Here is a 13667-nt window from a genome sequence, read left to right on the forward strand (position 1 = left end):
AGAGGGTTTTCCATTTGATCTAGTTTTCTCCTGTCGTCTTATTGCTGTGTAAGCTAAAATCTCATCTGGCCCATCAGCTGACCCAATGCTCTGATCCTTATTCTATATATGGATGTGAGTATATGGTCTGAGGTAAGAGCTTGAGATGTCTTCAACAAAAACTGTCCCTTTGAATACTTTTTAAGGTTTTATACACTGTTATAAACCCTCCCACTCACCCTTATTCTGTGCATATGCCTCAGACATCGTGAATATCAATACGACTATTTTTGGACTACGCATAATCTCTGGCAAATTTAATTTGAGAGTCATTGATATTGGTCACCTTCGTGTTAGGGTAGAAACATTGGCAAAAATGCTTTATAATCTGGGAAAGTCTTCAATAGTATGTGCCATGGGGTGCCTAATTGGTTGCTTATGATTTAAAGGTAGATTAACCTCTAAATGAACATTACGCTACTGGCTTGAACAGAGAACTGGCTGGTATATGAATTATCAACAGTTCTAATTTAGAAGAAAAGGCTGAAAGCTAATACATGAAACTGCACTGTTTTGCAGTATAATGTTTATGACCTTCTTCATTCAAATGGATCAAAGGTATTGTGAAATTACTACAAAACATTCCAGAACACTTTTGTCCTCTTCTAGTTCTGTGACTCCTAAATGCAGCATCAAAAAAGCACAAGAATTACCATGACCCTTGGTGTAGGTGTAGGTTAAATCAAGAAAAAAGCTGCCAAGCATCCTCCTGGGATGGATAAGAAGAATGTAGTGTCAGTGAGAGGCGGGTGGAGCCCACTGTAGGTTGCACTCAGAAAAACTTAGGCACTGGAACAAAAGAAAAGGGCACTTATGATCGAAACTTGGAAAGCACAGACAAGAGAGAGTAAAAATGGCTTGAGGCACTCAAACAGTGATTTTACACCACTCAAAGCAGATCGGAGAAAGTGTGTATGTATAATGTGGAAGTTAGTCAAGCAGAAAGAAGAAAAAAAATCAATAAATGCCACCAGAGATGATGAAAGTTTGGTTTCTCCCCCCACACTTATTGCTTCTTTTGATCTCCTGTTATACACTCCTACATAATTGTGAAACAGCGATACTACACATAACTTACGATCCAAAAAAGTCTGATTCAAACTATAGGGGATTGTATCACTCACTGCATTTCTGGTTATACAAAAAATAATAATATTTGATAAATAGTGAGAAAAGGGAGATTTAAAAAAAAATTATCCAATGGTTTGCGCCTTCATTCAGAGATGAAAACTGTGCTTCTTTAAAGGACAATTCCGGTATTTAACACTTTGAGTCTATTTTGTAGTTTGTTTTGGATGAACAAGAGTGGTGGACAAAGACATTTTGACAATGGTTCCTGTCTCGACCTTTTGACTATTTTAGAATTGCCCATGACCGCTTTAGAATGGGAGTCTATGGCCATGCACAAACATGCCCTTAAAACAACCCTTAACGTTCGTTTTCAAAACTGTGCAACTCACCGAGTGGTTAGTGGTGTTCGTTGATGAATAAAAACAAATATATTGGCGCAATGTATGATTTCAATCCATTCATTTTTCTATAGTGGAACTATTTTTTCAGATATCTCACAACCGCGTATAAACTTCCACTCGATATTTGAGTCTGAAGCAGTTGCTCACGCTGCCTTCTGAGACAGAGAACCGAGCGAAAAGACCATAAAAGACTACAACGAAATGTAAACAGCCCCCTTTCCGTAGCGCAGTAATATCAACGAGCAATGAGTCCTCCAACGGAAATCAATGGGATTTTACAAAATGACAAATAAAACACGACAGAAACTGTATTTCGCTACGCTACTTGTTTTGGAACATCAACGAACACCACTAACCACTCGGTGGTTACATACATTGAGTTGCACAGTTTTGAAAATGAATGTTAAGGGTTGTTTTAAGGGCATGTTTGTGCATGGCCATAGACTCCCATTCTAAAGCGGTCATGGGCAATTCTAAAATAGTCAAAAAGTCGAGACAGGAACCATTGTCAAAATTTCTTTATCCACCACTCTTGTTCATCCAAAACAAACTACAAAATAGACTCAAAGGGCCCTATTTTAACGATCTGAAACGCAAGTGTCAAGTGCAAAGCGCAAGTAACTTTGTGGGCGGGTCTCGGCGCTGTTGCTATTTTCCCGGCGGGATAAATGCCTCTTGCGCCAGGCGCAAATCTAAAATGGGTTGGTCTGAAGTAGCTTCATTATTCATAGGTGTGGTTTGGGCGTAACGTGAAATAAACCAATCAGAGCGTCATCTCACATTCTCTTTAAGAGCAGACGCGCTTTTTCCATAGCGGATTGCTATTGTAACGGCGGATTTGCCAGGCGCGCGCCAGGAGCGGTTCACAGCCAAGGAGAGCAACGCTCTCGTCACGGCCGTAAAAGAGAGAAGTTACATTGAAATGGAGAAACACACCCAAATTAACTTCGGTTAAACAGGCGTATGATAATTTGGGTAAATGTAGATGTATGCTTTTATAATAAATTGTCTATTTATCTATCTATCTATCTATCTATCTATCTATCTATCTATCGTAATAATGTATGATTTGCAAAAATGAAAACTGCTGCTTCTGTGTAGATGAGAGAATCAAAGTGTATGCGCGTTGTGCACACGCTACATTGATTATGGCCAAGCATGCGCCCTTAAAATAGCATATGAATAACATGCGCAACGCGCCACTGACTTTAAACAATTTTTTCCTGGTTAGTGGCGCAATTGTTTTCTAAACCTGCAAAATAGCATGAAGGAACGTTTGCGCCGGAACACACCTCCTCTTTGCGCTGAACCGCCCCCGGGAGCGCAAGTGTATTTCCTAACTTACCGACGTGCTTCTGTGGAGGGAAAAGTCCGCTTTGCGCGGGTGCAAAATAGGAATGATACATGCGTCGGTGTACAAAGTCACTTGCGCTGGGTGCAAGATACTGTAGGGCCCAAAGTGTTAAATACCGGAATTGTCCTTTAAGATGCACTTTCAAATTGCAATAATACTTTTCTGATGCTTTGGGAAGGCCTGCAAATTGTACTTTACTGCATGTAGCGGTAAATAAATCTGTAAAAGAGAGGAAGAACACTTTGGATATTTCATGGTTCACTTTAATGTGAGTGGATAAAACAATTTACTGTAGGACAGAGACTGATCTTCTTGCAGAGCAGACACAAATAAATCCTGCAAACCTAACAACTGCCTGGGCAAAAGGGACTATCATAAACCGGCTTATAAAAAGCTCATTTGTTCTGTGCCATCTGTAAACACTGACATGGAAAAGGTTCCTGAACCAGAAAAACACAAGGTCTAAGTATAATTGGCTTTTGGATTATTGCAGAAAATAAGCTCTGTGACCAACAAAAGTTTATGGATTGTACACATTTATTCATCAAGATAATCTTCACAAATTAACAACTTTTAAGAAATTTGATGCCCAAACACAATCGGCAGAAGTAAAAAAAAAAAAGCCTAAGGTTAGGCTATAAATTAACTGTAAATATAAATAAACTACAACTTCAAAATCTACATGTTGGAAAGTTCAAGCTAGAATAGTTTATGAGAGAGCAAGTATAAGCACAACAAGGTTGTAAAAGCAGTGAGTTGATGAGTTTTCACAACAACAACAAAATTCTACAAAATTTCTAGAGTTCTACTGATGTTTTTTAAATTTTAAATTTTTTTATAAAATGTGAAAATATCTTGACACTAGGGCTGGACGATATGGCCAAAGTTTATATCACAATATATTTCTTAATTTTGGTCGATGCAATATAATTCCGATATCGATATGAAAAATATAAAAGCCTCAGAAAAAGTGGCAAGAATGCCCACAACGGATGTCTGTACCTACAAACTTCTGAAAAATGAATTTGCCAAGTCTATGAAACCTCCTCCTATAAAACTATATAATATTTTATAAAATAAAAAAGGTACAAATAAATTAATGTTCACCTTTTATTTGTATTTAGCCTTCATCCAAACAAGAAATGTGAAATCACTGTCAAATAAACAAGACTCTCAACTAAATATCTTTAAAATTTAAACTATAAAATAGGCTGATTATATTATTCTTTTAGATTGAAACAAAAGTGCTTCAGCCAGGATAAAGAATAGAAGAAAAACAGAAAAAAAGAGTGATCAACAACAAAAACACAAGTTGCCGGGGCAAGGACACTGTTGAGTGTTTATGACACCCTGAATTCATTCCGATGGATCAATCTGAATGTGGTGTTTACATGAACGCTAAACAAGTGATCGGGTTGATGTGCCCGCTTCAAATTGGAATATATATTTTTGACATGCGCTCACTGTACAAAAGAGTTTCCCGATACTTTCGCATAATAACCATTCTTATTTGTTCTTTATTTGTTTTAAACAGCAGACTTAATATTTATCCTGTTTCTTGTCATAATTTGGAGACAATGAGCATATGAACCGTTGTGCCGTGCTGCTTATATTTATCACGCAGTAAAAATGCCCCTCCCCCCGCCCAAAACCAGACATCTGTGGATGAGAATCGGAAACTAGGACTGGTGGGACGGTTGTCCTGCTCAACTTCACAGATGCGGAATGAAAGAAGAATTTCAGAATCCCGCGAAACTCATTTATATGACACTTTATTCAACAGGAAGAACAGCTCGTTTCGTGCGTCATTACGCTATTCTACGTCATTGCACATGCGCAGTCCTTTCAGTTTCGGTTGTCAATATGATCAAGTGTTTACATGTACTCTTGATCTGATTAGAAAATAAATAAACCACCTATTTTATTCGGATCAAGCTCAATCTGATCGATTAAGGTGTTTACATGAAGGCTTTGCAGTCTGATTAAGCCGTCAATATGATTACTAATTGATTATTTGGGTTACATGTAAAGTGCCAGTGACAAATGCTGTAATGATTATCGGAAATGTGTTTAAAAATCATATCACCATTACTGAAAAAAATATATCGCGATATATTGAATTATTGTCCAGCCCTACTTGACGTGTTCACCACAGACCTTATTTCAGGCAGTTAACCAAAAACATGACTTCCCAGTGAAAAAAAGCAAACTCATTTCCAGGTTTAAGGACTCATTCCTGCAGCACTCTTTATTGTCTTTGACATTAAACGAATTTACAACAGCAAAACTTGTGTAATTCTGTACACCACATTGCTCTACCACGGTGATCTACCACACTACAGTGATATAAAGATAGTGCTGTGTGCTTATTTGATATTTATTTGGCTACAAAAGTAGAAAAAAAAAAAACCTTCATATGCATTGAGTTGGTCCTGTACACAAAAAGAAAGGGTAAATGGGGATATCTCTGAGGACGTGAAAACTGCAAGCTTCCAGATTTTATCAGCAATGCAATTTAGAGCATTTGTGTAGATTATCGCAAGAACATTTGTGTTATTCTCTAGTCGAGGCAAAAAAACAGCAGGTAAATATTCATTTTTAACCTTAAGGTCAAAACATATTGTGCATCGCTAAAGAGAAAAACAATATGCCATGAATAAGTGCATGTTTGATGAATTTAATTCTCTCTCTGTTATCTATGCTCATCATTTGTCTGGTAAAGTTGCATTCATAATGCCATTCACTCACCTGATGCTCAGGAATGCTCCAGCACACTGTATTCAGCTTTTAACAAGATTCACTCATTTAAAACTCCCTAAATTATATTAACATTTACTATATAACCTTTATTTCGCTAATAACATCTAAATCATTCACAAGAGAAGTTCTGTGTACACGTAAAGATAAAAAGTGCTCTGTCAGCAAGGTATTTTATCATCTCTAGACCGACAAAAACTCTAGGCCTTGCCTATTAATAATTCTGATAACATGCCAGATGAGATGGACTCGGAAATTACGGTGATGCATTTGTCGTTTTGTTTATTTTTCTGACAATGTATGCATATTCCAGCGAATGTATGTGTAATATATTTGTATTCCAGCAAATATTCCAGAGTGTTCTATTCTCTTCACTCTTTAGCCATACAAAAACCTTTTAAAACTGTAGTTTAAAACGAATGTTTATATTTATGCAAAGTTGATAGACTCCCCAGTCATTTATTCATGTTCTCCGTTTAAAACCTTAAGTCTTTGTAAATGTATTTACCCTATTATTAATATTACTGCTGTTGTTATAAATAAAGAGATGCAACTGGGAGTACTAGCTATACACTAATAATGGGGGTTTTTTGTTTCGTTTTTTCAATGTTTGAATTTTCACATGCTTTATTTGTTACCTGTTTGTTAACCTGATCAAAGCTTTTATTTATTTATTGATGTAGAAGTGTGTTTTGTTTTGTATGCAAGGAGGGAGTTAAATTACAGAAATTACAGTTTTGAAAAAAAAAGTGTTAAAACAGTTTGTTCAGTTCAGTGGTGTTATAATATAATTATATATAATTGTCCAAATTAAACAAATATTGGTTCTTTATATTGGTTATCGGGGACATAAACATGCAAATAATCTGTATCGTTATGTATAAAAATGTATTTCTAAAATCAATATCGGTTGATGTCTACTTAAGACAATCATTCTCTAAATGTAAGTATTTAGTTAGCTACCGTATAAATCATGCACTGATGGTAGAAGAGTAATTTTTTTATTATAATGCTCCAATTATCTTGATTCCAAAGATCTAACACGTATGACTAATACATATTGCACATGTCCACATGTTATCGGAAGTTATCTTGCAAATGTTGCAGAATGTGTGAAAGCATCTGCTGAGCCCAGATATTATTTTGCGTCTTCAAACATAAGCTTGCATATCCTTAGAATAAAGGAAATTTGAATGACACAGCAATGCTAAAATGGGACATTTCTTGAATATGAGTGTGTTTATAGCATGTAAAAGCTTTTACTGACTGCACATGGTTAAACACTGATCATTCTGGAGGTGGGAGAGGTGTTGATGAAAACCAGAAAAAATGCCTGATGGTGGATAAGCCCACGTAGCTTCTACTTTAGACTAATGAAGTTAAATTCACTCTTTCGTCCAAAAAAAAATTATATTTGCACATAGCCCCTAGTAGGGGTCGACCGATTAATCGGTCGGACGATTAATCGGCCGATTTTTTGCATTTTTTAACATAATCGGCATCGGCCAATATCCAGTATATCAAGCCGATTATTAGGCGGGCGCATCTGTGGGCAGCCTTGTGTTGTTGTTGTGGACGCATGCTGCGCCTAGAGTCATTCTCCAGCAGAGTGAGCAGACCTCATCCAGTGCCTAAGGAAGGAGCTAAGTTCCTTGGAGAAAACTCCTTTATATTTAATTAAAACCTTTTGATATGTTACTGCCAACTTCGAGAAAAAATATGAATAGGCGACATGACGTTCGGTGGATATTGATAGCGTAGTTGAGGTTGCATTAGCACAGCAGAAGGGTTGCTATCATGTCACAACAATAAGTAAGCAAGAATTTTGCAATTACAGACAGAGAATCTGATACTTTTATTTGTTCTGTTTTGTGTGTCTTATATTTGAGAGGGTTGTCACTCAATGCAGAGAAATAAGTAATAAAAAAGTGACCATAGGTTAGTGAAGGACTGGCTTTGCTTTGCTAGCGTCGTCGCTAGGGTTGGGTAGCTACAGACAGACCCGGTGCTAATACGGCACTGGTGCCTTAACGACCGTTATTTACCAGACCGAATATCAATGCGTATTTCTGTGCTTCTCTTGGATGCTCTGAAAACGGACGTTAGAAACGTGACGCTAGTCAGCAGTTAACTTTAGCATACTGTTAGCTAGTAGCTGGATTAAACACGGTTAAAATGCTGGCCAAACAGTGTAATGTGTGACTGTATTTCACTGTAGACTAGGGGTGGAACATGTATTCGTATTGAACCGAAACGGTACGGGCGTCATGGTTCGGTGTATACATTTACACGGAGAATACATGGTATAAAAATAAATAAAACTCGCGTGCAAATTAATTCATGTAATGCGGAACTACTGTTAGATACGCGGGTTCTTTGGGGACACCTAATCTGTAGCCCCGCCTTAGCTCTGAAGCAGGCTGCGATGTAAAGATTGCAATGCTGGAGTATGGTGTGTGTGTGTGTGTGTGGAAGAGAGAGAGGGAGAGGGAGACTCGGGAGAGGGAGAGAGGGGCGCGGGCGCGATCGAAAAGTCGCGTGTGTTTAAAGTCGCAAAGTGTTTACTTATATTTGTGTGTGTGTGTGTGTGTGTGTGTGTGTGTGTGTGTGTGTGTGTGTGTGTGTGTGTGTGTGTGTGAGGCGCGGATGCGATCGAACAGTGGAAACATAAAAACATACTCCGTCATTTTGTTTACAAGACATCATTCAAACTGCAAAGTGTTTAAGTTACTGTTAATTACAATTTTAAGGAAAACAAATATATTAATCTGAAATGTAGCAAATTAATTTAATTCATTCAGGTACAATTACCAAACATATCTCAAGGTCACAACAAGTGCAGATTGGTCAAGTGTTCAATAAATGTTTTTGTTGAGAAATCTTGTCTATCTTAAGTAATTATTTGTGTTATATTTTATCTTTCAAATAGAGGTTAAAAACAAGCACATAATCGGCCAAATATCGGCCAAAATAAATCGGCAGCATTAATCGGCCATCGGCCGACCCGGATTTCAAAAGATCGGCATCGGCATCGGCCTGAAAAAACCCATATCGGTCGACCTCTAGCCCCTAGCTGAAGAAGTGCATAGAGAAAGCAGTCACAGCAAGCCCATATTATTTTCTTCACACTCAAGTGTGGCAATAAGTTAATAATGCTCAAGGTTACACTACTCTAGGTACTTTTTCTTACCAGATTTATTCCATCTCTGGAGGCCATATATGAGAATAGTTTTTCTATCACAAAAACAAGGATCGATCATGTAATTTCCTTATATACCAACACAGATCCCATTAGGGCCTAATAACAGATTCAGGTAGAGAATAGTACTTTTGCAAAACAAGGAGGTGGTACTTTTTTTACTGACTCTCATCTGTGAGTGTTCAGTCATTTGGTTTCATTTAAATGTAAATTTGAGCAGTGAGCAGCACTGCATTGGCACACTGTTAGCAGAGCCGAGTTGGTGATGGATTTTTATAACCTCTGTCGCTTCCAGATTGGCTGCTTTTTCTCACCGAACGGTCCACTGGCAGAGTTTGGCGGCTAGACGATTTCGCTACTAAAATTAAATTGTTTCTGCTAAAACTGCATTGTATATGTTTGCAATAATTAAGCACAAGGCAAAATAAAATGTTTTACTTGCACAGTTCTATAGTGGGTTTTTGCATAGTTAAGCTACATTCTTCATCCCTCTGCCCAAGTGTACATTACACAATGCTCAATCAAAAACTTGAACATTAAATAAACAATACTCTGTCTTTCGGAGCAAGTGCACAAGGACAAGTGTAGTCCGATTAGCATACACGCAATTATGGCAAACCTTTGCAAAGTCGGACTAACAGAGACCTACGTAATGCTATAACAAACATGAAAAAAAAAAAAAAATTCAATTTCAGTCAAACTAAAGCATTTACATTTACATTTTACATTTAGTCATTTAGCAGACGCTTTTGTCCAAAGCGACTTACAAATTGGGACTAAATTAAGCAAGTCATTGTGAAGAGGCAAAAAACAACGCAAGAAGTGCTCAAAATACGAAGTTCAGGCATTATTCAGAGTAGCATAAGCCCGATAAGCGAGAATTTACAGGAAAAAATAGGAAAAAAATATTTTTTATTTTTTTTCTAACTTTTTTTTTTATGAGGTTAAGTGCTCACGGAAGAGAAGAGTTTTCAGTTTCATTTACATGAAATTAAAAATATAATAATATTGTTTTAGTCTGAAATTGAACTTTAAAGTGCGTATAAACATATTTATGAACTAAAAATAAGAAAAAGGGTATCACTTTGCATCCATATTTAAGTGTACAGCAACTTCTAATAACATCTATATAAGATCTAATAAAAAAAAGATTTGGTTAAAAGTTATGCATTGTCATATAAATCTATGCCTGGATGAGAATGAGACAATTTTGCCAAATCTACCTTTTCAATAGCGAGAATAAATGAATGCACCTCCGCCAACAAACATATATGAACCTACCATATATTAGCTCAATTTTTTCCAGCCTTGTGCTGACACACCTTAATTTACTCTCATGCAATCTGTGCCGCCTTCTGCTAGGGAAAAGAAAAGAAAGCTAACCATCGCGTGCCGTTATGTGGGGTCCACAGGGCACGCACGCTCGGGTGGATGCATTGAGAACCCTTTTAAAGTTTCATATAGGCCCCATTGGGCTTGCTGAGAGCAGTGTAGCACGCAAGAGGTCTCAGTGCCTGCTCCTTCACGTGAGTTGCTCTCATTGTAAAGATTTGGTGTCATCCTCATTGATTTCAGAATAGCTAAACCTGACAAGCTTCAAGACATCTCAGACAAAAATAACAAGCCGTGACTTAAAAGCTGACTTTTTGTGCAGCTTACACAGCCTTAAGGCTTTTACAGTCGTTTGTGACAACTGGACAGTTTAAAAAAAATTAAGTTTTATAAAGATTGCACTTACAACGATCCATTTTTGATAAAATGTTTTTGGAAAAATTTAGATTCTATAAGTCTAATACTTCAGCATTTTATTAAAATATTTTATGCATGGAATTCATAATATTTATTAACTTTATAATGACCTTAGTTAACATGAAATTTATCAAAATCAAAAGTTATCTGTTAATAATGGACAGATACAGATACACTTAATGGTTAATAAGTGTATCTGTTAATTAATGTACCTGAGCAAACAAACTAACAATGAACAGATGTATTTTTTATTAACTGACGTTTACAAAGATTAATAAGTACTGGAACAAATCTATTGCTCATAGTTAATCTCACAATAGCTAGCCTAATTTCTTATCGTTAACTAAAGGGCCCTTATTGTAAAGTGTTACTGTACTATACACGAATAAATTACAAAACATGTAATACCGCCTATATTTATGCTCAAAACCAATACTTTGCTTTAACTTCCCTTGATGTTTTCCATGAAGCCTTGTATATCTAAGGAAAAATAATATCTGGCATCAAATCGCCTGACAGTCCATCAACTTCACCTTAGTCACACAAGAGTAAAGAGACAGCAGGACAATAGCTACTTTTGAACACAGCATTTTAATATACTATCTTATGTCATGTTTGTCTCGAGTCGGATATGCGCTCACAAACTGATTTCAGCACAAGGTTTAAATAACAGAGCTGCATTTAGAGAATTGAACAATGTCACAGTAACAATTATTAGATGTGTGTGAACTAGAAAGCTAGAACTACTCAAATATATGGTCGCCTGTTGAACATGAACTGTCTATCGAAATACTTAATGTACTCCAGCTGTATCAACACATTTCTTCAGTTTCCTTTCATTTTCCCAATAATCTTGACACTGATGCTGTGGGGAAACTGCTGCTCTTTTTCAGAACAGAATGTTTAAACTTAACTGTCAGTCACCTCAGTGTTTACATCAACCGAATCCGTTAGAAACGGCGAATATACAGCCAAAACAACCTTTTAAAAAAATGCTCACTTAGTAGGTATAGTCTACAGATAGCCTACGTATTAAAAACTACGCAGTCTGTGTCAGTTTTTTCAGGGATAGACGCTACCGCGTGCACGATCGCGTGGGCAAAGAGGGAGATCAAGCAGGTCTCCTGATATTCTCTTACCCAGTATAAAAGTTGAACAAATGACAACAGGAGATTTATTGCGCTTATAATAGGCTACTGTAAATATCACAACATATTTCCTCCCGCTTACAGCTCTTACCTCGACCGTTGGTGCAGGTTGGACAAAGCGCGAGAACCAAGATGATCTCAAAAAAGCGCCGACGTCCCTTCACAGTAACGTTACTTCCCATTTCTATTCTGTTTCTCTCAGTCATTTTAGGGGGCAAATTCGCCCGTTATTATGATGTTGGGACAGTTCATTGTTTTCAGCTCTAACGGTCTCTCTCTCACTTTAATGCTCTGACTTCTTTCTGAATGATCGGGAAACATCATTCCTGTGCGCTGAACTTCAGACACCGTGCAGGCTTGCGCCCTCCCTGCTTGAGAGCCTCGTTCTAGTGCACTCAGACTTGCAGGTGCCGCACACTCACTAGCCGAACCAGCCAATGGCGCACTGTGGTGGGCGGAGTCAAGTTCACCACAAGCATCAGCACCAGTCAGGTGGGAATATTCATGCGCGCAGTTACGCTAGGAAGAAATCGCGTTGTCATATAATTGAGTTTTGATGTTGCGTTTGAAGTGCGTCGTCTGGAATCTAATAGGGAGAAATATTGTCACCTGTCGTCAAATGACTTCACTAAAAACAGTTTAACGCTTAACGACTGTGGCAGCTGCTGGATTCCTTCCAATTAATTAAAAAAACTACATGCACATCGCTCCTCCTCCTATTTTTTATTTATTTTTTATATTTTTTTATATTGTCTTTCCAATATTTCATGGTACAAACAAGGTTTTGTACTTTTTTCTATAGGCCTATATGTGAAAATATATAATTGGAGGTAAGAACTTTTAATTAATATTTTATGTTTATATACAAAACATTCTTAAACGTACAGTATGGAATTTTTCTCCACTACTAGGGGTCACTAACCTATTTACAATAACAAAGGCGTAGTTTGAATTTGATGACGCAACATTTGCTAAGAATTATGGATCTTGTCGTCAACGTCAAGCCGACCGATCTAATCTATGGATCTAATAATGTTTATGGATGACTGAATACATCGATGCTTTTATCATGACTGTGATATGAAGCAGTTCGGGATTGCTAAGAGACAGCTATCAGCTATCATATAAGGAATATGGACATTTCATTCTACCGAACTAACGTTACACGCGAATGCAGAATTACTACTCACAGTCACAGGTCAGTTTATTAGACAAATTAAACTTGTGAGGTAACGCAGCGTTGTTTCACTTGGTCTAACATTACACTATCACACTAACTTAAACTGCATTTGAATGTGTTGAAATGTAGCAGCTATGTGTTAGTTTGTCTGTATGAGACTAGCAGTAAGCTAGATCAACATTTGAATAACATACAGATCATATTCTAACATTTCATCATGTTGAGCTATATAACATTGATTAGTTTTATGTAAATGTGCTCACCTGTTTAATAAAGTACATGTAGAAGCGGTCGAAGTCTCGGACGTGGAGCTCTCGTTTATATAGGCTACTGTCTATGGGAGCTCTAGGCATCTCGAAAACACCGCGCTGATATTGATTCTCGTTTTAGTTCTCCTTTTGTATCCAAAGTCTTCTTGCCATGGTCCATAATGTTTGAACGAAACAACAACAGCGTGCAAATAGACATTGCGAACTACCGTCAGTCGCTTTGGTTACTATCAGAGAGCTCTAGTTGCCATGGCAGTACGAGCGGAAACCAGGGACAACGCGGATATGACGCCATTGACGGCGACAAAACGGAAATAAAGAAACGGGACGTTTCTCGAATTAAATTACAAATTTCTCCTGGTTTGAAAGTTGTTGGAAACAGTCGGGATAATGTAAGTACACAACTAAAAAAAATATATAACAGAGATATAGTGATTTTTGCTATTTTTAAAGCAAAAAAAGTTACATATTGTGGCTAGAATTCTTCTTAACTACTATTT

At 37.2% G+C, this 13667-nt stretch overlaps 1 protein-coding gene and 1 long non-coding RNA gene across 4 annotated transcripts in view; one reads left to right on the plus strand and one right to left on the minus strand.

The window, feature by feature from the left end:
- The window catches only part of unc5db (unc-5 netrin receptor Db), a 206204-nt gene extending 194113 nt beyond the window's left edge, over positions 1 to 12091 (minus strand). For all 3 annotated transcript variants that reach the window (XM_082169790.1, XM_082169789.1, XM_082169791.1), the window contains exon 1: positions 11810 to 12091. In XM_082169790.1, the coding sequence (XP_082025916.1) occupies positions 11810 to 11924 (115 nt within the window). In that variant the 5' untranslated portion in view covers positions 11925 to 12091. The remainder of the gene's footprint in view (positions 1 to 11809) is intronic.
- On the plus strand, positions 7055 to 8320 carry LOC309498864. The gene is made up of 2 exons (XR_014206063.1): positions 7055 to 8080; positions 8116 to 8320. It is a non-coding gene; the product is annotated as an uncharacterized lncRNA (long non-coding RNA).
- Positions 12092 to 13667: the final 1576 nt, after the last annotated feature.

Source organism: Leuciscus leuciscus (assembly GCF_965113295.1).
Source record: "Leuciscus leuciscus genome assembly, chromosome: 5".
In the NCBI taxonomy this organism is placed as follows: Eukaryota; Metazoa; Chordata; class Actinopteri; order Cypriniformes; family Leuciscidae; genus Leuciscus; species Leuciscus leuciscus.